Below are 28,000 nucleotides of genomic sequence, written 5' to 3'. Positions count from 1 at the left end.
GTATAAATGTTTGAAAATTAATTAACAGAAGTACACTATAGGCCTATTAATCTGTTGTTATATAATCTTCATCATGTTTATAATGTTCATGTTGTTTCAAAGGCAGTCAGATGAGGGAAAATTATGTCTCAGTTTTATAGATGTATAAAATCTGGTAAATTAAGTCCAGAAATTGAAAAAGGAGCCTCAAAAATAAGCTCTTGATGTATAAGATAAATCTGAGCTAACATACTAAAATAAATATCTTAATGCTTGTCAAAAAACTGAAGGAGGAGGTTTTAATTCAGTTTGACCCATTTTTGGTGCAAAAAAAAAAGCCTACATAAAGCGTATGTACTTTACCTCAAAATCTCATTTTACAGATACTTTTACTTTCCTGGAAAAATGGGCCACCACTCCTTCAATCCTGCATCGGATCCAGGCAAAAAAGAGCCTTTTCAAACCACAGTGTTTACTCTGATAAAAGAGGAGTGAAGTTCCCACAGTCAGCCCACAAGTAAACTGCAGAAGAAAATAACTGTTTGAAGATTAACGCATGAATTAAAACATATAGCCTAATCATCAAAAAATAACGATTTTAAATTTTTTCTTTTTATTTATTTATTTATTTATACAGTGATTGTACTGAAATGTAGACAAATAAAACCTCCGATGATGCAATTTCTGAGAAACTTAAAAAAAAAAAAAGCTGTTTTCTTGCAGAATGTTCTTTGGTAACAAAACCTAATACATGATACACTGTTTTTGGACTTTTTATTTCTTACAGACAGCCCAGAATTCTGCAAGTAAGTAACAAAACTTTACTAAAAAAACAAAATTTCTCAGATAGGAAGTTATGTTATTCGTTTATTAATGTGGTGTTCATATCCATATGTTTGCCTTATTTGGAGAAGTTACTTTTAAATTGATCCATAAATGTTATCCAGTGAAGACCTATATGATTAAATATAAAAGAAATATTGATACTCTTTGTTCGTTTTGCAGCAACACAGAGGAAACAATATGTCATTTATTTTGGGATTGCACCTACACACATATATTTTGGATTGATTTAAATAATTTTATAAACACAAAAATTGACTCTTCGTGTAAACTGAACTTTCAACGCATTTTATTTGGCCTATCACACATTGATAAAATAACTCCAGAAAAAAGATATATTATCAACTTTTTGATTATTTTTTGCCAAATTTCACATTCATTGCTCCAAATTTGCACATCAACGTCCAAACATCACTGTTTTCAAAGCCCTTTTTTCCAATTACGTAGACAACTTGAGAAACAGTATAAATTCTAAAGCAAAAAAAAAAAAGTCAAATGTATAACACTGGTCTACAAGGAAAATGCTTCCAGAATAAAAGTAATGAAATTTTACCACATGAGAGTCACTGATAAAGAAAAGTCAAGTCAAAAATGTTGGTTGGCTGAAGTTTCCAAGATACAGCCTCGGGTCAAAATGTGAAATTCAAGAATTAACGAGAGAATGGGTTTGACTCAAAAGGAATATGTGTCTCAGAGCTACAAGATCTACTTCAAAACACTGTCTGCACATTAGAATACATTCACTTTACAGGTTCTATTTAGTGGAAGATTTCTAAAACTATTATACAGGGTGACCTAAAAAAACGGGAATTTTTGAAGTGCGTATTGGCAGACATGAGCAAGTGGCTGCACTGCGAGACAGTGACCTTGAGCAAGTAAACACACCCCCATTTTAGTAACCATGGATCAGTGGAACGGGCAACAGCGTGCGTTAGCCATAAAAAATGCTTTATAAAAACGGTGATAGTTTGACAGCTGTGCAGAGGGAGTTCCGACATTTTTACAACTTAGGACATCATGGTGCTTTTCCATCAAAACACGCGATAAAATGTTGGATTAATAACTTTGAAGAGACTGGATCTGCCCTAAAGAAGAAACACAGTATCCCAGCTGAGATGTTGCAGCGGTCAATGAGGAATCTCAACAGCAAATTTCAAGAATGCATTCGTACAGGAGGACGCCATCTACAGGAAGTAATTTTAAAAAAATGAAAATTCCATCATTGTTTCTTAAATGGCTTGTTTTAAGGTTTCAATTACTATGAATAAAATATTTTTCTTCCATCACTCTTGGTTTTATTGGATTGTTAAAAAGTTCCTGTTTTTTTTGTGTCACCCGGTATAAATGTACATAAACCAATATATATGTGTAATAACACTTTATCATATACCTTGAAAACATCAGCAAACCGGCACTTTTGTCATTTATTTTCCAATTAATCTCATTAAAATACATAACATTTAGCACATTTAATGTCTGAAGCAATTCATTTCTAAAAAAAAAATTGTAGACCAGTGTAATCTTATTCAGTTTGTATAATTTCTATTTATTCCTCGAGCAATTTTTAATTTTTATTACATTTATTTTTATTTATTTATTTAATTTAATTTTTATTTTTATTTATTTATTTATTTATTTATTCTTTCCTAATGTCTTACATGTATTTCTCTATGTAATGTAAAAGATTTTGTGAATTATGGAACTTTCTACCCTTGTTGTTGTATACTATTATGTATATTTACTGTTCAATGTTAATTTTTCAAATAAATAAATAAAACAATAAAAAATGTTTGCCTTATTTGGGGTGTAATTTCGACCGTGCACCACACAGGGGACATCCGGTAGAAAAGAGCGTCTGTGTCTCTGTGGGTAAATTTAAACCACAAACAACGGACAAAAGCTACTTTTATATCCCATTGTACCTACTGCTTTGTCACATGGGCTGTAAGCAGACAAAAGACACACAGACACATGAGGAAGATGAAACAGAATCTGCTTGGGTGACTCAGGGGTGAGGTCAGCCTTCTGACCAATCAGGGCGCTGAGCTTCTGCACTTGCGGTCTTTATAATCACTTGTTGCTTCCATCTTGATCTCAGTATGTGAGCTGCGTCTCCGCTCCATCTACCGGGACCAAAGGAGAAAAAATAAAGCAGAGACTTTAAGGGTCTATTACAGCTGTGTGTGGTTAAAACAGAGCTGCAGCCATGACCCAAAGCCGCACACTGAGGGTAGATTATGACAAGACGACCAAGGTTGTTTATGTGGTCGGCACCGAAATTAATATAAACCTGAACAGGTAAGAAGATACACACCTTATTATTGCTATTATTATTATTATTATTAGATCACACATACATATAGAGGCAAGTTATTTGTTTACTTCTCTCAGTATTTGTATTAGGTGTCTGCAACCTCTCTCTATTTTAACAATATTATGATGCATTCTCAATAAGAATCCACACTTGTGTTTGCAGAGTTTAGGTTTTTACACGATCGATTAAAACCTATTTTCAACATTAAAATCCGAATGCAACCCCTATAAAGGGTTCTATTGTTGATTTTGTCGCCTATAATGAGATATGTCTTTTCTGTGCGGGTCCTGTTAGTGTTGGTGTTGGATCTCAGAGAGGAGGAGAAACAGTCCTGTTGTTAGTATTCAACAGGAGATACTTTGTTGTCCCGAACAAATGCTGTTTGTAATGATGCCAAATACCAGCCTACCCAGTAAAAGGCTGGATTAACCACTGGGAAGAGTGGGACAAGTGTTCTAAGAGAGTTTATTTTATTTTATTTGTTTAAGTTACTGCACATTTAATCTATTACTCATTGATTGTTCCCTATATAACTTACTGTGTGGAATTGTGGGGATCCACCTTCAAAACCACCATAAATTCAATAATAAAACTGCAAAAATGAGCTATACGTATTATCAATAAGGCTGATTATTATGCTCACACGGAGCCACTTTTTCTAAATTCTTATGTGATGAAATTTTATGATCTCTTTTATTATAAAATAATGCAAATTATGTTCAAAGCAAAATCAAAAATGCTCCCTGACCCAATACAGAGGTTCTTTTCAATTCAGGACATTCCATATAATCTCAGAGGTGTTTGCAAATTTACTGTACAAAAAGCTAAAAAAAAAAAAAAAATGTATGAAAAGGAGATGTGTGTCCATTATTGGAGTTAAATTTTGGAATGATGCCAACATAAATTTAAAAACATGTAATTCTTTTTTGGTTTTTAAGAAAATGGTTTGTAAAGCTATTTTTGAAGCTTATAAATGCGATTAATTATCTGTTGTTGTTTCTTTGGAGGTTGGTAGCCTAAAAAGTTATGATATAGGATAGGCCTTGATAAGCAGTCTGCTTCTGCCTATACCTTTTCAGTCATTATTCAGCACATTATAAAACACATGATTCTTGATTTTGTGATTCTGTGATTCGTTTTCTTTCTTTTGCGTGAAATGTCAATACTGTGTACAATATTTGGTGTTGTCATGACTGAATAAACTACTACTACTACTACTACTACTACACATATCCGTCAAACCTCTTATCATTGTGTGGCTTCAGGGACCTTTTTATTACTAGTTTTTATTTTCTTTTTTTGTTCCTGCACTGAGCACCACACACACTGTTCACATTAATAATAATGATAATAATAATAATAATAATAGTGGATTAGGTTTCTATAGCGCTTTTTTGGACACTTGAAGTGCTTTACATTATCGACCCATTACACTGGTCTACAATTTTTTTAGAAATGGTTTGCTTCAGACATTAAATGTGCTAAATGTTACGTATTTTAATAAGATTAATTGGAAAATAAATGACAAAAGTGCCGGTTTGCTGATGTTTTCAAGGTATATGATGAAGTGTTATTACACATATATATTAGTTTATGTACATTTATATAATAGTTTTAGAAATCTTCCTTCTTCTAAATAGAACCTGTAAAGTGAATGTATTCTAATGTGCAGACAGTGTTTTGAAGTAGATCTTGTAGCTCTGAGACACATATTCCTTTTGAGTCAAACCCATTCTCTCGTTAATTCTTGAATTTCACATTTTGACCCGAGGCTGTATCTTGGAAACTTTAGCCATCCAACATTTTTGACTTGATTTTTCTTTATCAGTGACTCTCATGTGGTAAAATTTCATTACTTTTATTCTGGAAGCATTTTCCTTGTAGACCAGTGTTATTCATTCCCTATATATATGCACTATATCCTTTGCACAGACTCTCTTAACACAACAGTCTCCTTTGCACTGACTCTTTGTGGAAATTTATAGTGTTTTTACTATTGTTTTCAAGGTTTTTTTTTAAGTTTGTGATACTGCTGGAACCTGTAAATTTCCCTCTGGGATGAATAAAGTATCTATCTATCTATCTATCTATCTATCTATCTATCTATCTATCTATCTATCTATCTATCTATCTATCTATCTATCTATCTATCTATCTATCTATCTATCTATCTATCTATCTATGCATGTTTTTTATTCACAAAGATTTACATTCCTACAAAACTCTTGAAATACCTTTACTCAGTCTTACAAAGTCTTTGTATCTATTCTACCCATCTCCACACTACTGCGCTGCCAGCAGTCCTATCAAGTCCAGACTGGTCCCAGTGGGTGTAGACGTGTCCTCAACTCAGTCCCCTTCTTTAAAGGAGACATGGAAAATACCCCCCTTTCATTTCAGATCATTCAGGCTTAATAACAAAGTTATAGGGAGATTAAGATAATATAATATAATATAATATATCCTCTGCAGAGTCTATTCACAGCTCCATGGTCATTATTAAACATTTATGTTCTTTTATTTACCATAATTAAAAATGTGCCCTGAAAGCAGCACTGCTCTTTTCCAAGTTGTAATGACTATAGACTGTGCATTCGCTCACATGTTTACTCAACAACATCTAATCTTATGTTTGTGTTTAATTAATATCTGTGTTCTGTAAACATAAAAAACTGCTCACACGTTAAATAAAGGCTGTTATGTTTACAGGAGTGCACCCCCGGCTACCAAATCCTTCTCTGTGAAATGTTCTCCCAAAGTTCAGTGCAGCGTCAGCCACCAGCCAAAGCTCTCATCCTACCTCTCTCCAATCAAACTGGATGAAGGCTCTACTGTTCTGATCACCATGAGCTGTGCAAGTGAAGAGGAAAATGATAGCAAGGTAAGATAAGCCAGACAATCATACATAAGAAACAATAAACACACCCTATGCCAACATATGTCAGACAAATGTATTTTTTTCCGTCAGTATTTTTCCAAAACAGGTGCAGACAATTTCAGACCTGTTTAAAGTTTCTGCATTTTGGATTTCATTATTTGTACAGCCTGAAAATTTCTTAATAATATTCATCTACAATCTAAAAATGATTTTATGATTGAATATCTAGTGCTAAAGTTCAGTCCACCCCCTTTGCGGCATTTGTATCTTGTACTTGTTTTGATTAATGATTTTTCACTTTTCAGTTACTAGAGGAGAAATTTCACTTTGAGCAGAGCTTCTTGAGTGTGACTTTGTAAAGAAACTATTAGATCTGTATTTTTTTTTTTTTTTGTCATTTAACTTTTAATTGGTTTTAGCATATTTTCAGTCATTTACAAAAAAGGAAAAAAAAAGTGAAAAAAAAGACACAAAAGAAAACAAAACAACCAACAACTTAAAAAGGTAGCCACAACCCCCCCCCACCCCCTCCCCGCACCCCCACAATTCTTATACACATGTATACATACATGTACAGAATGTACTTTTGTCATTTAAGTTTTCATTGGTTTTATCATATGAGCCATACGTGTTTGCCATATTTGACCATTTTTATTTGAAACATTATTAACCCTGGTAATCATATTTTCAAAGGCAGCAGTCTGTACCTGTAATGTCAATGTGGAATCAAAAATTCCCACAAAGTGCAGAAATAACTTGTGCTTTTATATTTTTAAGCTTTCAATCTGGTACTACGGAGAAGATAAAAGCATCTTGGGGAAAGCCCTTCTTCACCTGACAGCTGTCGGTAAGATTATGTGCCATTTCTTTCATTTTAACCCTTTCATGCATGAATTGTGAGAACCTTAGCCAAGATTTTTTTGTTGAGTGTTTTTATTCCTCCTTAGGCATGAAAAAAACAATGCAATCGAGTTTTTTTTTTTTTTTTCCTATGGAGTTACAAAAATATCCATGCATTTAATTTTTGAAGTGAAGAAACGTGTTTAAAACCCAATATCAGAAAGTGATATGAAAACAATGAAATAAAAACATTTTTAATGCTGATAATCTGATGTCTTCTCACATTTATCATATTCTAATGCTTGTTATTACTCACTTCATGGAGATAATATGCAAAAAAAGCCTTCTTGTCTAACAAATAACAATTGATTTACACTAAAACATGTTACTGCAGATCAGGTTTATCAAGAACAGCAAAGTTACAGTAATGGTCTGAATGTCAGGATATGAGATGGTGCGTAAGTGTCCACTGTGTTGGCTGATATGGAACTAAAACAACAAAACCCATTAATATACAAGAGAACAGCTGGAGAATAACTGTCCACTGTAGTGACCTATGCATGAAAGGGTTAATAGAACTTATTTTCATATATTTTTGCTTCTAGTTTTCATTTTTAGCACATTTTACAAAATTTGTGTTGTGTCTGACTTTTTGTTCCTTGAAAAAGGCTGATTTCTAAAGCGCTGATGGCCGTTTCCTCTTTACTTTCTCGTTATTTGTTTCATCATAGGAACAATGAAACCCTTTACTGTTGGTTGCGCAAATGAGTTTGTCATGAACTGTCGTTTGTTACTACTCTCCAGGTTTTTCATATGTTGCAGCATTTTTCTTGCTAATGCACTGGTTCCCAATCTTTTTTGTCTCGTGACCCCATTTTAACATCACAAATTTCCAGACATTCAAAACACAGACTTTTTTTTTTGCTACAATTAATTTGTTTTTGATCATGTAATAGTTTGCTCTCCTATGTTGCAAATAAACGTTAATTTTAGATGACATGTAGTCTATGTAATGTATATTATTATGAACGGAGGCAGAAAAGCCAGGTGTAGATTACTGCACAAAGTGAGAATTTTATTTTCCTTGGTCAAGATATGTACTGTCAGTCCATCAATCAATCAGTCAATCAATCAAATTTTATTTATATAGCGCCAAATCATAACAAAAGTTATCTCATGACACTTTACATATCGAGTTGGTCGAAACCAGACTCTAAGCCAGACTCTAGTCCAGCTTGGATTTCCAAGAGTGACAATTAATACTGAACAAACAATAACTCAAACTATGAATTATGAAAGAGCTGCAGTATCTTGAATCAACCACAATGAACATTTGAAAGATAAACAGTACCACAGTGCTTCAGTTTCAGCTTCACAGTTTGTTATGTCTTTTATGGATTGGGATTGTCTCTCTCAACTCACCATATATTTTTTATTAGTACGTTTTTTTAGTTTTTTTTATTTTTATTTTTTTTATCATTTAATAGAAATTTCAGGCGACCTCATTTCAGTTCCAGGTGACCCCAAGGTTGAAAACCACTGCTAATGCATGTAACATTTATATACATGTAAGCTTTACATTTGTAATTTCTGTATTTGTTTTACTTTACCTTTATTTAACCAGGAAGTCCCACTGAGATTAGAAATTTGTTTTGCAAGAGAGACCTAGCCAAGGTAGCAGCCATACAAAGTCAAAAGTATATAAAACACATCCATGATACACAATGAACAATTAAACAGAATAGAAATTATTTACAATTTATTTACAACAGTAATATATCAATAGCAAATTACAAAGCTGGGAGACTTTTGTAATGGACAACAGTGCATGAGTCTACTGTTTGATGGTCCATCAGAAATGCCTCAGGGCCCAAAGAAGTTGATGATGTGCTTGTTAATAAGAGCTCGTCAACATGGACATAGGCTCACGAGCCCGTGTCATTCTGTCACTTACAAATAAATAGTGGTTGTCGATGCGGTGGAATCTGAGCGAAAAGACACAGTGTGGATTCACTTTAGGATGGCCCTTTTGTTCTTAATACACAGAAATTTAATGATATTCCTTGACTGTTTTGATTTATGTTTTGCACTATAAAAGTAAAACTTCCCTTCTTGTTTTGAGGAACTGGATAATTTTGGAATAAATTGGCTTTTGTGGTTCAGAAGGAATTAGAATCAGAGAAATGGACTTCACCTTTCCTGGCTGCTCCTTTTGTAACAAAACATGAGTACATTTACCTGCTGACATCTGTTGTTCCAAATCATATCATTACACTGGGTTACAAAAAAATGTTTTTTGCAAGTTGTCTCGGTTTTTTCAACTGAATTAGGACCATTTTGCACCGCTAAATCCAAAAATGACATCTGTTTTTCTCAATCAGGTCAGGTTCTTTTGCTAATTTGATTTTGAAAAATTTGATCTTCTCACAATCTGTGCCCAAACTTTATCTTGGTCACCAAGTTTAATACCAAAATAAGATTGGTAAGCACTCATTATGAAACTTGTGACTTGATTCCTGTTAGGTACAATGGTGTATTCACCGCAGATGTAGCAGAATACGTCAGGCTTATTTTTGCAAGATCTTCTAGTCGAAGCCATTTCATTCACCTGTAATATTAAAAAAACATTAATCATAAAGTGGCAAAAGTAAAATCTTCAGAACTCGTTTATTGCAAGAAATATGAAAGAATTTTGTATCATATGATGTGAAAATGCCCATAAATGTAAGCAAAAATGTTAAAAAGCCAATATGTAGCATAGTTGAGAAAGTTGACCTGATTGAGCAAAATTAATGTGATTTTTGAATTCAGCACACCCAAATTATCCTAAATTAGCTCAAAAAACTTAAACAGTAAATTTGTTGTTGACCAGTGTTATTAAAAGTTTGAACCTCAATACTAGTCCTCATCCCAACTTTTTTGGAATATGCTGCAGGGTTGTCAAAGTTAAGTTAATATATCACTCTGTTTTATGTCAGTTTACAACCAGTCTCAGCCACCATCCCAAAGCAAATATTTGCTATTCCATTGATGTCTGAGTCGTTCCCCTGTCAGCATGTGGGAAGAACATTAACAGTCTACACAACAGTTACATACTCATCAAAATGGTCTTTTTCTAGCATAAAGTTGATCCACAAGGAAATTGATATGGAAACACACACATATATTGTCTTTTGTAAATGAGTTGCACTGTTTGTTAATGCTACAATTGGTAATATAATCATCTAATGCAAAAGGTTTTCAGTTACAAACATTTGTCTTGCAGAGATCTCACTGGATGTGGATGCCGACAGAGATGGAGTTGTGGAGAAAAACAACCCTAATAAGGTGAGGTTGTTTTAGGTCAGGGGTGTCAAACTCATTTTAGTTCAGGGGCCACATTCAGTCCAATTGGATCTCAAAGGGGGCCAGACCAGTAAAATAATAACAGTGAAAAAAGTAAAATTCTATTATGATCAGGTTTACATCTACAAAGTTTCCTTAAAAATCTGAATAACATGAACAACTTGTATTGTCTTAAGAAAAACAAGTGCAATTTTAACAATATTATGCCTCCGTTTATCATTTACACATGCGCATTACAATCGCACAAAACAAGTAGTAACAGGCAGAATATTGGTAAAATTGCATTTACTTTTCTTAAGACATTTCTGTTTGTTCATATTTGTTCAGGTTATTCCCATTTTTTGTAAAAGTATAGTTTGGTAATGTAAACATTTTCATGTAATTTCACTTTTTTTACACCAAAAAACTAAGAGAAAATTTGGGGTTGTCATTATTTATAGGTTATTATGACAATATTTTACTGGTCGGACCCACTTGAAATCTAATTGGACTGTATGTGTCTGTATGTGGAAACTGAATTAAACTTATTTTGACACCACTGAATATTAATATCTTAAGTGTAATTTTTGCAGTTTTTCACAAATTCATCCCTTTGGACCCTTTGGTGGGCCGAATTTGGCCCCCGGGCCGCATGTTTGACACCTGTGTTTTAGATGGACTCTTTTTTAGTTACAATTTGGAAATGTTTGATATACTTTTGTTTCTGGTGTTTATACTCTCCTCTTGCCTGTTGTATTCGAGATATGTAGTTAAGCCAGAACAGATGTGATTTTGTGTTTTAACGGCCACATTTAACTTTATTATCTGATTTTTATGATCTACTGTTCTGCCCACATGGTTATAATGTTTATGTTCTGTTTCAGCAACTTGAAAGATGCAAACAGAAACTCTGACATGTATGATTGTGTTGTAAATTCATTTGACTGAATCTTTTATCTAAGTGTTTCGGTGTCCTTTTTCTTGTTAGGGAACCTGGAAATGGGGCCCTAAAGGACATGGAGCCATCTTACTGGTCAATTGTGACTCTGAATGGAGGTATGCGAAGACACTAGACAGCGAGCAGAATTTCATCTCAACAGACTCAGGTGAAAACACTTCCTTATACAGACATCCTCTCTGTGCTATTTACTTTTTTAATATTGCCACATTTAAGGCCATTCATATTTGCTTTCTCTGTGCAGATTAAATAGCAGATTAAATTGGTGATATGGTGAACTGGTTTGATAAAACTGCAAGCCAACATTCTTACATGTACCATATGCCCCTTAAAACAACCTTGAAGTAGACAAACTGGTTGAGCTGAAATTTGATCCTTTCATATAGTTTCCCAGACTCATGAATTCATTTGATACTGTGTAAACGGATTCTTGTTTAGCCTCAAGCTACTTCTACTGTACTGGTTACCCAAGGACATTTTGTTCCACTTTGTTAATAGTGCATTTTTTACACTTCATGACTGACAAGCTGGGACAGGATTGAATACCAGGTTTTAAAGGGGTCATATTTAGTTAAACCTACTTTTATTAGTCTTTGGTTCATTTATTTGTGTATTTGGACCCTAATAGTTCATAAAGTTTTAATTTGAACCCCCCAGGTGCTGCAAAGCTGTCTTTATATTCATTCTGGCAAAAACTGAGTGGATTTCGACAGCCCATTTCAATTCCTGCTTAATTTGTTATGTTTTATAACTAGTTACTAAAGGTGTGTTTTGGCAAGAATCTGGTGATACGATACAAATCACAATACTAGGATCATGATACGATATATCATGATATATCACGATACTGTTAAAAAGGCAATTTTTTTTTTAATATGTTTCTTTTTGAAAAATGATTATTTCCTGGAAGAATTGAATTACACCAGCAATATGCACAAATACTAAACACTTTTTTTTTTTTTGTTTTTTATCACAACAGGATCAACTGCTATATCCCAAAATGTTCCTGTGTTCAAACTTAAATTACACTGGGTTACAAAAAAATGTTCTTTGCAAGTTGTCTAGGTTTTTTCAACTGAATTAGGACCATTTTGCACCGCTAAATCCAAAAATGACATCTGTTTTTCTTAATCAGGTCAGGTTTTTTTGCTAATTTGATTTTGAAAAATTTGATCTTCTCACAAAATTGATTACATTTTTGTGACTTTATCAGTTGATTTTTTATATAGTTCTCACCCAAAATAAGTTTTAAGAGAAAAAAAATCATTTTCTAACAGGATTCCTGTTAGGTACAATGGTGTATTCACCGCAGATGTAGCAGAATACGTCAGGCTTATTTTTGCAAGATCTTCTAGTCGAAGCCATTTCATTCACCTGTAATATTAAAAAAAAACCATTAATCATAAATTGGCAAAAGTAAAATCTTCAGAACTCGTTTACTGCAAGAAATATGAAAGAATTTTGTATCATATGATGTGAAAATGCCCATAAATGTAAGCAAAAATGTTAAAAAGCCAATATGTAGCATAGTTCAGAAAGTTGACCTGATTGAGCAAAATTTATGTGATTTTTGGATTCTGCACACCAAAATTATCCGAAATCAGCTCAAAAAACTTAAACAATAAATTTGTTGTTGACCAGTGTTATGTTTTACAGACATTTCAGTTTAAGATCCTGTTCAAATATTTATATTCTATTAGTTCAGAACTAACATCAGAACATTATTTTTGTCCCATCAAAGGACCTAACATCTGCCTCTCAGACAGTAAAAAGTGCTTTTAGGATGCTTCAAATAACCATTATTTAATAAAACAGTGTTAAATAATAATAAATAAGATTTAAACAGTAAAGAAAAACAAAAAACAAAAATGAACCTCCGTCATATCTGCATTTGAATACATACCTGAAAATATCGATACAGTATTGTGAAATGAAATATCGCGATATATTGCAGAACCGATATTTTCTAACACCCCTACTAGTTACATCACGACATTTGCACATATAAGGTCAAGACTTCCGACAAACATTTCTCTGAGTACGACATAACTGTTTATCAGCAGCAGCGGTTGTAGTCCATAGACAAGGCAAGGCAAATGTATTTGTATAGCACAGTTTATACACAGGGTAGTTCACAGTGCTTTACAAAAATGGAAAAGAGACAGGTTAAAAACACACAATTACAATTAAAACATAATCAATAAAACATAAATAATAATCAGTTAAAATAAAGTAAAAGAGAGTAGTGCAGATAGAGCCCTTTCAGTTGTTATATGCACAGTCCATACTGAAAATATGTCCAAACTTCAAGCCGATTACCTAAAATATTCAGTTGTCGGGTGTATTAACAAACACAAGTGGCTGAAAGCACGGTCAACAACCTGGAGGGGGTGGGGCCTGAAGTGGCTCATTTGCATTTAAAGGGCCAGCGCTCCAAACGACAATTCTGGTGTCATTACTCAGAAATAGGGTTGAAGATGGACCTGTGGAGTTGAATTAATGAAGAATTCAGACCCAAGCAGAACATTTGCAGTTTATGTAGACCACAGGGAAATGTTTTAAAATGCATAATTCTATTTAAAAAAGCAAAATATCCCTCCTTTAAAACAGGAGTGTCATAGTCATTTTAGTTCAGGGGCCACATTCAGCCTAATCTGACCTAAAGTGGGCCGGACCAGTAAAATTATATGAATAATAGGATAAGAACTCGTAAATAATGTCAACTCCAAAGGTTTCTCTATGTTTTTGAGTACAAAAAAGTAAAATTCCATTATGAAAATGTTTACATCTACGAACTGTACTTTAACATAACATGAACAAATATGAACAACCTGAAAATTCTGGAGAAAAAAATGCAATGTTGATCATTTATACATGTGCCTCACAACTTAAAGATTTAGTAACAGGCAGAATATTGTTAAAATTCCACTTACTTCTCTTAAGACTTTTGAGATTGTTCATATTTGTTCAGGTTATTCATATTGTTTTGTAAAAGGATAGTCTGTAAATGTAACTTTTTTTCTAATTTTACTTTTTTATACTAAAACAAAGAGGAAAATTTGCACTTTAGATTGAATTGATTTCAACATCCTTGATTGTTAGTATCTTCAGTGTAAATTTTGTATTTGACAAATTCATCTCAGGGGCCAGATTGAACCCTTTGGTGGGCCAGATTTGGCCCCTGGGCCGCATGTTTGACACCTGCGCTTTAAAACATTACCTCTCCTTTTGTGGATGTGCAGATCTGAAGGACATGTCGCTCATGGTGCTTCGGACCAAAGGCCCAGCTAAACTCCCAGAGGGCTACAAGCTCACCATGCATATTTCTCAAGGCGATGCAGAGTCTATCAGAGTCTTCATGGTGAAATCCTCTGGTAATGTCCTGTGTGAATGAAATGCGTGTGATTTAACGGTAAATAAGTTAAATGATGGCAGTAGTATATGCATAACCATATATTTTGTACCTTGTTTATGTTGTCTGTACTTTGGCAGGTAACTACTTGAAGAAACACTATCCGATGATGCTTAACAGTGGGGTCCTCACTAGGGAGGTTCCTTACGTTGGAGGTTCAGAGGAGGTTCACTTTTATGTTGAGGGCCGCAGGTTCCCAGACAAAGACTTCAACGGGCTCATCAGTATCAACCTCAGTCTGTTAGAACCTATTAACCAAGTAAGACCTGCCTGTACATGACACCCGCAGCTAACACAACCCCACTTCTTCTCCTATTGTTTAGTTAGTTCTGTATTAAAAATGTCGTCAAACTGTGCTCAAATTTAAAAAAAAAAAAAAACAGGGTTCTCCTTATTTAATGTAGGTGATTTTATTTTATTACAATACAAATCAGCCTAAGATTCCTTTTTTCAACCAGAGTAAATGGCAATAGGTGGGAGTGTTATTTCTGTGCTTAGCAGACTCTCTGATTTCTACAGGCTCTTCCTGAGACGCCTATTTTTACAGACAAAGTTGTGTTCAGAGTGGCACCGTGGATCATGACACCCAACACCCTCGAGCCTATAGAGGTGTTTGTCTGCAGGTAAGAGCTGAATGATCAATAATAAATATGATGGTGACAAAAGGTACCAAGCTACTGTTTCACATTTCTAATTATTTATACTTTTTTATTTTACCATGTGAAGATGTTTTGTGTGCATATCTGCCTGTAAAAACTCCATCTGTCTCTTTTTACCTTTTTAGTACATCTGATAACAAGAAATTCCTTCAAGGAATGAGGAACCTCGTTGGAGGGAGCGGTTACAAACTTAAGATTTGTCATGAATATGTGAACAGGGGAGATCGCTGGATGCAGGTAAGAAAACTGAAATCAGACCAGTCACACACCTCCTGTTTGAATGTTTTATAGCAGCGGTAGAATATATTTAGAGTTTAGCATTTGGGCTCTGGGACCATCACTACCCACAAATCAGTGGTGGCTGCTTGTCTTTCAGAGAGGGGAAGCTCATTGTCGGCTTACATCAAAAAAAATATCAAGTTATTCAAACATAAATTCAGCCCTCCGTTCCTTTTTAGGAAAATGGTCAGTGACCTTCGTACCAACTAAACAAGAAAACATTGAAATTATGTTCAATTGAAACAAGGAAGTACAATGAGTGTTTTATTTACAGTGCAAGAAATGAACAAGTTGTTTCGTAGTGGTTTCTCTCTCGATTTCACAGCAGAATGCGTGACGGTATTAAACTGAACTGTCAGTGAGGGAGGAGATCTCAAACTAGCTGTCAGTCAAACGGGATTCAGCCTTTCGACTGATCCTCCAATCAGCACATGGAAGTCCAGTATCCAGCCCAGTTGAGCTCCGCCCACAGCTCCATTCACCCCCAGAGACGCTGAGCGTCCAGGAGCGGGACAACATCGTGGCATTTATTCAATTACCGTCCAGTTTTGAAGCAATGAAAAAAAACTGTTTCACTCAGTCCCATTGAAGTGCATGGACGCCGGGCATCTACAGGCAAATGCACTGAGCAGAGATCGAATGAGAAAACAGCGCAACGGGAATATATGAGAAGTGAACAACATCGAGTCCATTGATTTGTGATAAAGCTGATTCTGAACGAACTCATCTGTGAGATGAACGTGTTCTAACACATTTGGAGTCAATGAAATGTCAACACAACCGTACATATTTGACCATTTAATTTTCGTAATTTTAGGGGAAGCCGGGCTTCCCTTGCAGTCTATGAGAAATTGCCACTGCCACAGATATTTTTGTTAGTAGTTACTGGGAAGGGATGAATAAATATATTCTCTTTAGAGGTTGCATGTGGATGAGGTCTTAAAGCACTGGCAGTAATGATGCAATGCAGCAGCACTGGTGTGCCAGAGGGAGAGCTGGGAAATTTAAACAGACCCCCAAATTGGAGGGTGTGGTCAGTATATGGAGAGGCATCTCAGTGGTCTAACGCATTAGTGTAGCTCCAATTGTCTGTCTGGACTACAGCAGCTTTAAAGGAGGGATATTTTGCTTTTTTAAATGGAATTATGCATTTTCAAACATTTCCCTGTGGTCTACATAAACTGTAAATGCTATTATTGGGTCTGAATTCTTCATTAATTCAACTCCACAGGTCCATTTTCAACCCTATTTCTGAGTAATGACACCAGAATTGTCGTTTGGAGCGCTGGCCCTTTAAATGCACATGAGCCACCTCATGCCCCACCCCCTCCAAGTTGCTGGCTGTGCTGCTCTGTCCCGTTCAGGCACTTGTGTTTGTTAATACAACCAACACCTGAAGATCTTAAGTAGTCGGCTCAAAGTTTAGACATACAGTCGCAGAAAAAATGATTAAACTGCCCTTGTTTTTATCAGTTTCTTGTTCATTTTAATGCCCGGTATAACTAAAGGTACATTTGTTGGGAGAATTATAATAACAACAACCATAGCTCATAAGAGTTTAATTTCAGAGCTGTTATCAATCCATTTCCCATGTTTTCTTGATGATAACCAAAATCACTTCAGTTCTTACATCAATATCTATGGCATTATACTGACAAAAACAGTGTTTTTAGGCATTTCGTGTTTTCTTTTCTGTCTGTTTTAGTCATATGATACACACAGGAGTTAGTACTTGATTGCATAACCATTGCTTTTGATGACTTTTGATGGTCTAATAATTTTTTCTGCGACTGTATTTTCATTTTGGACTACAACCACTGCTGCAGGCAAACAATTGGAGCAATGTTTTGTAGGAAGTCTTGACCTTACATGCGGAAATGTTGTGACGGAACTATTTATAGGCGTAACAAATTAAGCAGGAATTAATGCAAGTTGTAGAAATTCTCTCGATTTTTGCCAAAATGAATATAAAGATAGTTTTGCAGCACCTGGAGGGATCAAATTCAAACTTTGAACTATAAGGGTCCAAATGCACAAATAAATGAACCAAAGACTAATAAAAGTGGGCTTAGCTAAAAATGATCCCTTTAAGAAAATATGTCACACTTGCATATACGATGCCATGTCACGACACACTGAGACTGTATGGAAATCAATCAATCAATCAATCAATTAAATCAAATTTTATTATATAGCACCAAATCATAACAAAAGTTATCTCATGACTCTGCATATTGAGCTGGTTGAAACCACACTGTTAAGCCAATTTACAGAAACCCAACATAATCCTCCAGGAGCAAACACTGGTGACTGATGACAGTGAAAGGAAAAACTTCTTCTAACAGACAGAAACCTGGAGCAGACCCAGACTACTGTGGAGGATGGTCGTCTGCCTTGACCAGTTGGGGTTACAGAGAGAGAGTAAAGGAGAAGAAAAAGGGAGAGTGATAGAAAGAGACTGGGGGAGAGGGGGAGAAGGGGGAAAGTAGGGGGAGACACATGGATGTAGTTGATGCACAGATAACTGAACTAGAACTGTCATAAGCAGATCAGCTGGTGTTAGAATAATTACTAGAAACCAGAACAAAGGTCCATGACTGTTAATACTACTACTACAAATACAAGTATTAACAGTGGCTAATACGACTATTACAACAGTTAGTACAAATAATAGAAACCTCTACCATCTATGGAACTATATAATAAACACTATCATAACTATATGGATAAGTGAGTGATGACGATGAAGGCAGGAGAGAGGCAGGACCACAGCAGCAGGTCCAGAGAGGATCCTGGGAAAACCTGTGATGATCCTGGGAAAACCTGTGAGGCGATAAAGCACAGAGACTCCAGGGAAGAAGTCAAGTCAGTAACATGTATTCACTGGGATGTAAATAGAAGAGAAAATTAGGAGAGAAAAGGTCAGGGAGAAAGAGGAGCAGAGAGGAGGTCAGAGAGGAGGAGGAGCAGAGAAGAGCTCAGTATATCCAGATGAGTCTCCCAGCAGTCTAAGCCTATAGCAGCAGATCTAAGAGTAGCCTGAGCCATCCTATGTATAGGACTCATCAAAAGGAACTCATGACTGATCTCATGACACTTTACATATAGAGCTGGTTGAAACCAGACTCTTGAGCCAATCTACAGAACCCAACAGAATCCTCCAGGAGCAAACACTTGGTGACAGTGGAAGGAAAAACTTCCCTTTAACAGGCAGACACCTGGAGCAGACCCAGACTCCTGGAGGATGGACGTCTACCTTGACCAGTCGGGGTTAAAGAGAGAGAGGGTAAAGGAAGAAAAAAAAAAAGAGAGAGAGAAAGAGATGGGGGGGATAAGCAGCAAACTGAACTAGAACTGTTAAAAACTAAAACAGCTGGTGCTACTATAATTACCAATAACTTGAACAAATGTCCATAACTGTTAATACTACTAGCTCCAAATACAAGTATTAACAGTGGATATACTACTACTGTAACTGTTTGTACAAAATAATAAAAATCTCAACCATCTATGGAACTACAGGGGTTGGACAAAATAATGGAAACACCTTAAAAAATCAACAAAATATAATTTAATATGGTGTAGGTCCGCCTTTTGCGGCAATTACAGCCTCAATTCTCTGAGGTATTGATTCATACAACTTGTGAATTGTTTCCAAAGGAATTTTAAGCCATTCTTCAGTTAGAATACCCTCCAACTCTTTTAGAGACGATGGCGGTGGAAATCGACGTCTTACTTGAATCTCTAAAACTGACCATAAATGCTCAATAATGTTGAGGTCTGGGGACTGTACCGGCCATACGAGATGCTCAACTTCATTAGAATGTTCCTCATGCCATTCTTTAACAATTCCAGCTGTATGGATTGGGGCATTATCATCTTGAGGTGAAGGTGTTTCTATTATTTTGTCCAACCCCTGTATATAATAAACACTATCACAACTATATGGATGCGCATGAAAACACAGAGCAGAGACTTATGCATTGACTTTGACTTGTATGAAACTGCAGACAGTATGATGTCTGGTCAACTTTCATTTTACTTACTAATATTCATCCAACATATGAGGCAAATTAGGCCTGCAATCAAGTCAAATAAATAAGATAAGAAGACAGCAGGAGTAGGACTGGGAAAAAAAATTGATTTAATCGAGTTTAGGTCAATTTCTTTTTAATTTTGCATAATCAATTAATGGTGGATGAGATCGATTTTTCAGAGCAGGACCACAAGTAAATGACCCGGAAACTGCTGTCTCGCGAGCCCCTCGTGGTCATGCTCGCGATGGTTCTGGTGCGGGAGGGACGTGGAGGAAGGGTGGGGAAAACCCCTCTGTGGGAGGTCCTCCTGGCTTCAAACTCTAACCCGCAGTGCGGAGGAACCGGCTGGCAGAGGCGGGTTGCGGAAGCTAGTCGTTCTAGATCTATTAACTTAGATCACCTGTGGCTGAGTGCGGAGTTAGAAGAATAGTAAAGTGGAAATCGTGAAGCTCCGCCCACCCTCCCCCTCCAGTGGGTTTCTTTTACCAAGGGCCCAACATGGTTCTGTTTCAGGGGGGCCAAACTGGTGTCGGTGCCCCAGGGTGATAGTAATGTGCCTTAAGGCTAGAAGCACCAGGTATAAAACAGAATAAAGATGAGGCAGAAGTCCGTTCAGAGCCACTGGAGAAACATGGACATGTTTCTGTCCTGTTCATTATTTCAGAGTAGACTCATCTATTTACTGCTGAAATGTCAGATTTATTTCCTTTCTAATATCAATATTGATTCTGTGTTGCATGGCTGCAGTAGTCAAATAATCAAGTTACAACTCAAAATTGTACTTTGGTATCACTAAATGAACCTGAATCAATCAATTATTACTGAATTGAATCGAATCGAATCGCAATTAATCGATTCAGAACCTTATGAATCGATTAAGGAAATTGGCCATGATACCCAGCCCTAAGCAGGAGTAAAAGTCACTATTCACATATACCTACTGTTTTTCAGGATGAGCTGGAGTTTGGCTATGTGGACGCACCTCATCACCACTTTCCTGTTGTTCTGGATTCCCCTAGAGACCGAGAACTCAATAACTTTCCATATAATGTCCTACTGGTGAGATGTTTTATTCAAACTGAGAGCAAACTATGATAGTATACTGCAAAGATCAAAATCTTACCAAGTGTATTTTTCTCATTTCTAGTCCAAATATCTCATCACACTTAAAATAAGACAGAATCACCTCAAGAGTAACTTTTCTATTGTCTAAAAATAAGCTAATATATCTCACTGAAAAGTTACTCTATAGGTGATTATGTCTTATTTTAAGTGTGATGAGATATTTGGACTAGAAATAAGAAAAATACACTTGGTAAGATTTTGATTTTTGCAGCGTTCAGACATCGTTTAGTGTTTTATATCATGAAAATTTATTTTTTTAGGGCCCTGACTTTGGATATGTGACCAGGGTTCCTCACAGAAGGGATGTGAGTAGCATGGACTCATTTGGTAACCTGGAAGTCAGCCCCCCAGTCACTGTGAACGGAAAAGAGTACCCGCTGGGAAGAATTATCATCGGAGTGGCCTTTCCTACGTGAGTTTAAAAACTGATCATACATATAAAGAATATTTACCTCCCCCAAGTGTAATGGCGGAGGTTATGTGTTCATCGGGGCTTGTTTTTCTGTCTGTTTATCTGTTAGCAGGATAACTCAAACAGTTATGGATGGATTTGGAGGAAATTTTCAGGAAATGTTGATACTGGCACAAGGAATAAATGATTACATTTTGGTGGTGATCGGGGGGTGGCATGGGTATAAATAGGTAGCACCAAGTCAGACCATTTTGCACCTGGTTGGGCCTGTGTTTTTTTTTTTTTTTTGACTGACAGACAGACAGACATGTCAAGTCAGCCAGGATGAGCAGGAGAGACAGCAAAAAGGCCTTGGTTGTTGTTTGCCTGCAAAAAGTCTGAAAATAAACCACTTGGAATACATCTATGAAATGGACATTGTGTTTTTGACTGCGTAAACCACAAACCCATGGTGCATCCAGTGTTTGACTTATGTTAATGTTTTAAGTTCAGTCACTTTCAAGTTGATTTAATTTTGATGACAAATAGCCGTTGCGAATAGAATCTGAACATTTGATCAGGATCTTAAATTGTAATGTGTGTAAAACATAATTTTATTACCTTTGCCAAGTGTAACGACGGAGGTTATGTTTTCATCGGGGTTTGTCTGTCTGTCTGTCTGTTAGCAAGATAACTCAAAAAGTTATGGATGGAATTTCAGGAAATTTTCCAGAAATGTTGATACTGGTACAAAGAACAAATGATTAGATTTTGGTGGTGATGGGGGGGGGATTTTTTGTTTGTTTGTCTGTCTGTTAGTAAGATAACTCAAACAGTTATTGACGGATTTAGATGAAATTTTCTGGAAATGTTGATACTGGTACAAGGAATAAATGATTACATTTTGGTGGTGATTGGGGGGGAGGGGGGGGGTGATCTGCCTTGGCGGAGGTCTACGCTCTCTGAGTGCTTTTCTAGTCACCTCCGCCAAGGAGGTTATGTTTTTGTTGGCATTGGTTTGTCTGTTTGTCTGTCTGTTTGTGTGCAAGATAACTCAAAAAGTTAAGGCTGGATTTGTATGAAAATTTCAGGAAATGTTGATACGGGCACAAGGAACAAATGATTAAATTTTGGTGGTGATCGGGGGTGGGGGTGCCACTGATCTGCCTTGGCGGAGGTCTGTACTCTATGGGTGCTTTTCTAGAAAAGACAGCGCAGACCTCCGCCAAGGCAGATCAGTGGCACCCCCACCCCCGATCACCACCAAAATTTAATCATTTGTTCCTTGTGCCCGTATCAACATTTCCTGAAATTTTCATCCAAATCCGGGGCACTGATCTGCCTTGGTGGAGGTCAGTGCTCTCCGAGTGGTTTTCTAGTTAATGAATGAATTGTGCATGGACAGCTTTCAAACACAATGCAATGTTGTTTTCGCTGTAAAATAAAAACAAATGTGCTAGTCAAAGTAGTAGTTCACAATACTGAAAGAACCGCAATTGCATATTTTTCTATTTTTCTTTAAGAGCGACTAAAGGACGAAACATGACGAAAGTGGTTCAAGACTTCTTGTGGGCTCAGACCGTTCAGGAACCTGTTGCCTTATTTTCTGACTGGCTTGTTGTCGGCCACGTTGATGAATTCATGACATTTGTTCCTGCTCCTGACAGAAAGGTAAATATTACCTCTTAAACCAAAACACTTGGGAGTGCTAAGCTAATTAATTTAAGGGAAAAGCTGAGTGGACAGGAAGCTTTTGGCTGTAAACGGCTGATACAGACATGCAGTTTTACTTGAAATGACTCTTCTCTAGGTCAATAATCTCTCAGGATATGTGGCAGCCAGTGTTATCTTTGTCCCTTGTGTTTCTGTGCACAGGGCTTCCGGCTGCTGCTGACCAGTCCAGACGCAGGTTACAAACTATTCAGAGGCTTACAGAGGGACGGCCATGGAAAAGCCAAACTGTTTGATGGTAGCGTCTAACCACTGTCAGACATACATCTGATCAAAAACATATTATATATTTTTTTTTAACTCTCACTCTGTTCGATACTGCCAAAAAGGTCTGCATGATGAAAAACCAGTAACAGTGGATGAGATACTTGATGATGAGAACCTTGAAGCTGAAAATAACTATGTTCAGGTGAGTAGAATTTTAATTTTCCTCTCCAAAAAATCTTTCATGCTCATAAAGGTTGACGACAAAACTGAGCCATTTGAGCAAAAAATTATGCTCAACTTTGCTGCTTTTTTTGGCTGTAAGCAGCACATGGAACAAAGTATGTTAATAACTGATTACAACACTGACAATGGACCAGGCCTTTCCACACTCATGGGCAGTAATATGCTTCTGTTCATCTGTAATAGGCTCACCACTGGGTTACAAAAAAATGTTTTTTGAAAGTTGTCTAGGTTTTTTCAACTGAATTAGGACCATTTTGCACCGCTAAATCCAAAAATGACATCTGTTTTTCTCAATCAGGTCAGGTTTTTTTGCTAATTTGATTTTTATTTCATTTCTTTTTATTTTATTTTATTGAATTTTTATATTGGTCACTAAGTTTAATACCAAAATAAGATTGGTAAGCACACTTTATGAAACTTGTGACTTGATTCCCGTTAGGCACAATGGTGTATTCACCGCAGATGTAGCAGAATACGTCAGGCTTATTTTTGCAAGATCTTCTAGTCGAAGCCATTTCATTCACCTGTAATATTAAAAAAAACATTAATCATAAATTGGCAAAAGTAAAATCTTCAGAATTCATTTATTGCAAGAAATATGAAAGAATTTTGTATCATATGATGTGAAAATGCCCATAAATGTAAGCAAAAATGTTAAAAAGCCAATATGTAGCATAGTTCAGGAAGGTGACCTGATTGAGCAAAATTAATGTGATTTTTGGATTCAGCACACCAAAATGATCCGAAATCAGCTAAAAAAACTTAAACAATAAATTTGTTGTTGACCAGTGTAATCAGCCAGAGGAGTTTTAGTGTACTCAGGACATCTGACTACAAATAACTAGGTTGTACATGAATACAGGGTTATAAAATTCAGTTATTATTATGGCTATTATGCATTCTACTCAGCCTGGCCAAAAAGTCCTCTCTTGAATTTAACTAGAATGTTGGAACAAATCTTTTCCATACTCATTTCTTTCTCTCTTATTTATTCAGACAAGGAAATCTAAATTACATAATATTCCATTCTGCATATGGGTGAGGTCAAGGGCGTCACAGATGGACAGCAAACTAGTTTTTGATTCATAACTTTTGAACCAGACAAGTTTAAGACAAATATTACACATAATTAGGAAAGTCTAAATGCCATCTTAAACATCCTCAAAGGCAGGGGCGCCTTTAGCTGGGTGTGATCTGTACTTAATGTCAGTTACGCTAGCGTTAAACGAAACTGAAACTTCACGTGCTTTAAGTATCTGACTCCCGAATTCTATGCCTCTGTTATACAGCGGACCTTACATGAAATTTTCACAACTTCTTACCTGTGTCCACTGGACAGACTTTTAAAAAAAACACCTTAAGAGACTATTTTAAATCCAACTGACTCAGGGCCGCTACAAACTGACTGCACTTTATGAATTTATTGCATTTTAACCCTTTCATGCATTAATTATGAGAACCTTAGTTAAGATTTTTTTTCTTGAGTGTTTTTATTCCTCCATAGGCATGAAAAAAAAATAAAAACAATGTGATCAAGGTTTTTTTTTGTTTGTTTTTTTTTAATGGAGTTACAAAAACGTCCATGCATTTAATTTTTGAAGTAAAGAAACGTGTTTAAAACCCAATATCAGAAATTGATATTAAAACAATGAAATAAAATCTGTTTTCTCACATTTTAACACATTCTAATGCTAATTATTACTTGTTTCATGGAGATAATGTGCAAAAAAAAAAAAAAAAACTTTTTTTTTTCTAACAAATAATCGATGTACACTGAAACATGTTAGTGCAGATCAGGTTTATCAAGAACAGCAAAGTTACAGTAATAGTATGAATTACAGTGAATGGGATGATGCATAAGCGTTCACTGTGTTGGCTGATATGGAACTAAAACAACAAAATCCATGAATATACAAGAGAACAGCTGGAGAATAACTGTCCACTGTAGTGACCAGTATGCATGAAAGGGTTAATTGTATTTTTAATTGCATTTTAAAACCATATTTTTTTCTGTATTTTTAATTCCTTTTAACTGTATCTTGCACTGTAACGCACTTTGTGACCCCCTGTCTGTGAAAAGTGCCCTGTAAATAAAACTTACTTGCTTGATAGTCCAAAAGTCCCTCCCCTCTTTAGCATCAGCGATCATGTAACATCTGTTTCTCTTGTAGAGCTGCGTCGACTGGAACAGGGATGTACTGAAGAGAGAGCTGGGCCTGGACGATGAGGACATTATCGACTTGCCGATCCTCTTCAAGATGGCGGAGGATGAAGGGGTGCTAAGAGCAATGCCTTATTACCCAGATATGGTGAGTTTCCCTTTCATTTAAGATTCACATTTTGCACACATTACATAGCTCTGATTCAAACATTCATCGGTTAGTAGAGAGTTAAGGATGCACCGATACCACTTTTTTCCAGACCAAGTACAAGTACTTACATTTGAGTATTTGCCGAGTACCAATACGAGTACTTAGTAATCCAATTACAGTTCTTGGTTACTTTTGAAAATGTCCTTTATTGTCGTTGACATTAGTCTGACTGGAACGAAGTGCTGCTACTGACATTTAATGTGTCGGAAGGAGCATTTCTCAATTAATCCACCAGGGGGCGCCGCTCTTAATTAACCATAATGCACCTGGAAAATGGATGGAATATACGCAGAGGACAGACAGAACACTCCGTATCTGTCTGTGTCTTTAATGTAATAATAATAATAATAATAATAATAATAATAATAATAATGGATTAGATTTATATAGTGCTTTTCTATGAACGTATACTCAAAACGCACACAGTGGATCCATTATTCATTCACTCTCACATCCTCCCTCTGGTGGTGGTAAACTACATTTGTAGCCACAGCTGCCCTGGGGCAGATTGATGGAAGCGTGGCTGCCATTCTGCACCTACGGCCCCTCCGACCACCACCGAACATTCACACACATTCATACACCAGTGTGAGTAGCAGCACTGGAGGCAAGGGGGGTGAAGTGTCTTTCCCAGGGACACAACAGCACATGGACAGAGCAGGATTCGAACCGCCAACCCTTCGGTTATTGGACGACCCGCTCTACCGACTGAGCCATGGCTGCCCCTAATGTTACTTGCAGTCAGGGTTACTTTTATCACCATTATTTATTTTGAAAAATCTCCACTCTTCACACTCCCCACACATTATTCCACCTGCTGCACTGAACTGTGAATGTCACACAGCCATAAGTGGTATCGGTGCATTTGTATCGGATATCTTTTACAAGTACGAGTACAAGTACACACACTGAGTATGGGAGCCGATGCCTGATACTGGTATCGGATTAGTGCGTCCCTAGTAGAGAGTAAATAAATCTGGGAGCTGACAGTTGTTCTGTTAATCACATTGTCTGATCCATCTTTTTCCAGGTGAACATGATAGTGTTGGGGAAAAACCTGGGCATCCCGAAGCCTTTTGGTCCCAAGGTGAACGGACATTGTGCTCTGGAGGCGGAGATGTGCCGTCTGATGGACGGATTAGGCCTCAAATGCACGTTCATTGACGACTTTGCCGCCTACCACAAACTGCTGGGAGAAGTGCACTGTGGCTCAAACGTCCGCAGGAAAGCGTTTGAGTTCAAGTGGTGGAATGTGGAGATGTGAGTGAAAATGACAGAGGGTGAAAAGGTCTGTAGGAGAAACAGAGGATGTATGTACAGTCGGTGGTGAAAGACCTGAATACTTTTTAAACAGATTCTTTAACAAAGTTTGGTACAACCTGATAATTATGGAATCTGACTCAACATGGTTACTGGTATAGTTTACAAACTATTCAGTCTCCTTTTGTCAGTTAAGTTGGTCAGTGCAAAGATTTAAAATGTTTTCTTTGTACTTTTGACAATAAAGCTTCAACCAAATGCCTTTAAAAAAAAAAACGAACAAACAAAAAAACAAAACAGCATTTAGTTTACTGTGTTATCAGTCATTTTGACATCACTTGTGCAACTTTTATTGTAGATTTCTCTTATTTTACAAAAATACCATCATTATTAATCTGGGAAATTTACCATAATGGTTTCTTTTGTGCATCCTCTTCATCTTTACTAAAGCAGTTTATGTCAGTCTTTACAAGTTTTGAACAAGGCCTTAATCAGACTGTTGACAAGGACAGAAATACAATAATTTTAACTGAGCTTATAAAAGAGTTACGCAGAACCTGTTAATGGTTTGGATTGTGTGCTGTCATACAGTGCAAGCAATCACATGGCGATGTGTTACAATAATACAGAACCACCAGAGGGCGTAGTCCATCTATTCAAGGAGTCATTCAGTCCTGAGGAAAATCCTTAGAAATCATCTTTATATAAAATCATTTGAAAAATTGTTATACACATTTGTATATGTAATTATGTATTGTGTAATGCATAATTATCACCAAAACAACAATCTATTTTTGATGTAACTCTTCTTCCAGAGTCAAATGCAACATGTATGAGTGGTTTGTACTTCCATTTGCAACTACACAAACAGGCAATATTTTGTATTTGATTGTATTTCTGAAAATGCTTTCAAGTTCCAGACAATAAATCATATGTGCCTTAGTCATGTCACTGAAACAGCTCATTTTTGTACCTTCTATCCATGATAACAAAATGAAAGTGGGAGAAGACTGAACCACTCGTAACTCACATTTAATAACGGGTGATTATGGGGTAAGGGACATTATTTTTATGCATGCTGCCTCCTCTACACTTCGCTGCCTAGACTTTGTGTATCACTATGCTCTACATTTTATATCCCACTCATT

General features: G+C 36.3%; 1 protein-coding gene across 1 annotated transcript; it reads left to right on the top strand.

The window, feature by feature from the left end:
- The first annotated feature begins 2,901 nt into the window (after positions 1-2,901).
- Positions 2,902-27,794, top strand: padi2 (peptidyl arginine deiminase, type II). The gene is made up of 16 exons (XM_030133731.1): positions 2,902-3,120; positions 5,846-6,017; positions 6,792-6,861; positions 10,120-10,181; positions 11,167-11,284; positions 14,379-14,510; positions 14,629-14,807; positions 15,068-15,171; positions 15,333-15,444; positions 20,475-20,582; positions 20,909-21,060; positions 22,563-22,710; positions 22,915-23,008; positions 23,100-23,179; positions 25,392-25,529; positions 26,623-27,794. The coding sequence occupies exons 1-16, from the start codon at positions 3,029-3,031 to the stop codon at positions 26,854-26,856; spliced, it is 1,995 nt and encodes a 664-aa protein (XP_029989591.1). The 5' UTR covers positions 2,902-3,028; the 3' UTR covers positions 26,857-27,794.
- The last annotated feature ends 206 nt before the right edge of the window (positions 27,795-28,000 follow it).

Source organism: Sphaeramia orbicularis, chromosome 5, assembly GCF_902148855.1.
Source record: "Sphaeramia orbicularis chromosome 5, fSphaOr1.1, whole genome shotgun sequence".
NCBI classification, from domain to species: domain Eukaryota; kingdom Metazoa; phylum Chordata; class Actinopteri; order Kurtiformes; family Apogonidae; genus Sphaeramia; species Sphaeramia orbicularis.
Note: the sequence above shows the minus strand (reverse complement) of the source record. Positions and strands in the feature narration are given on the sequence as shown.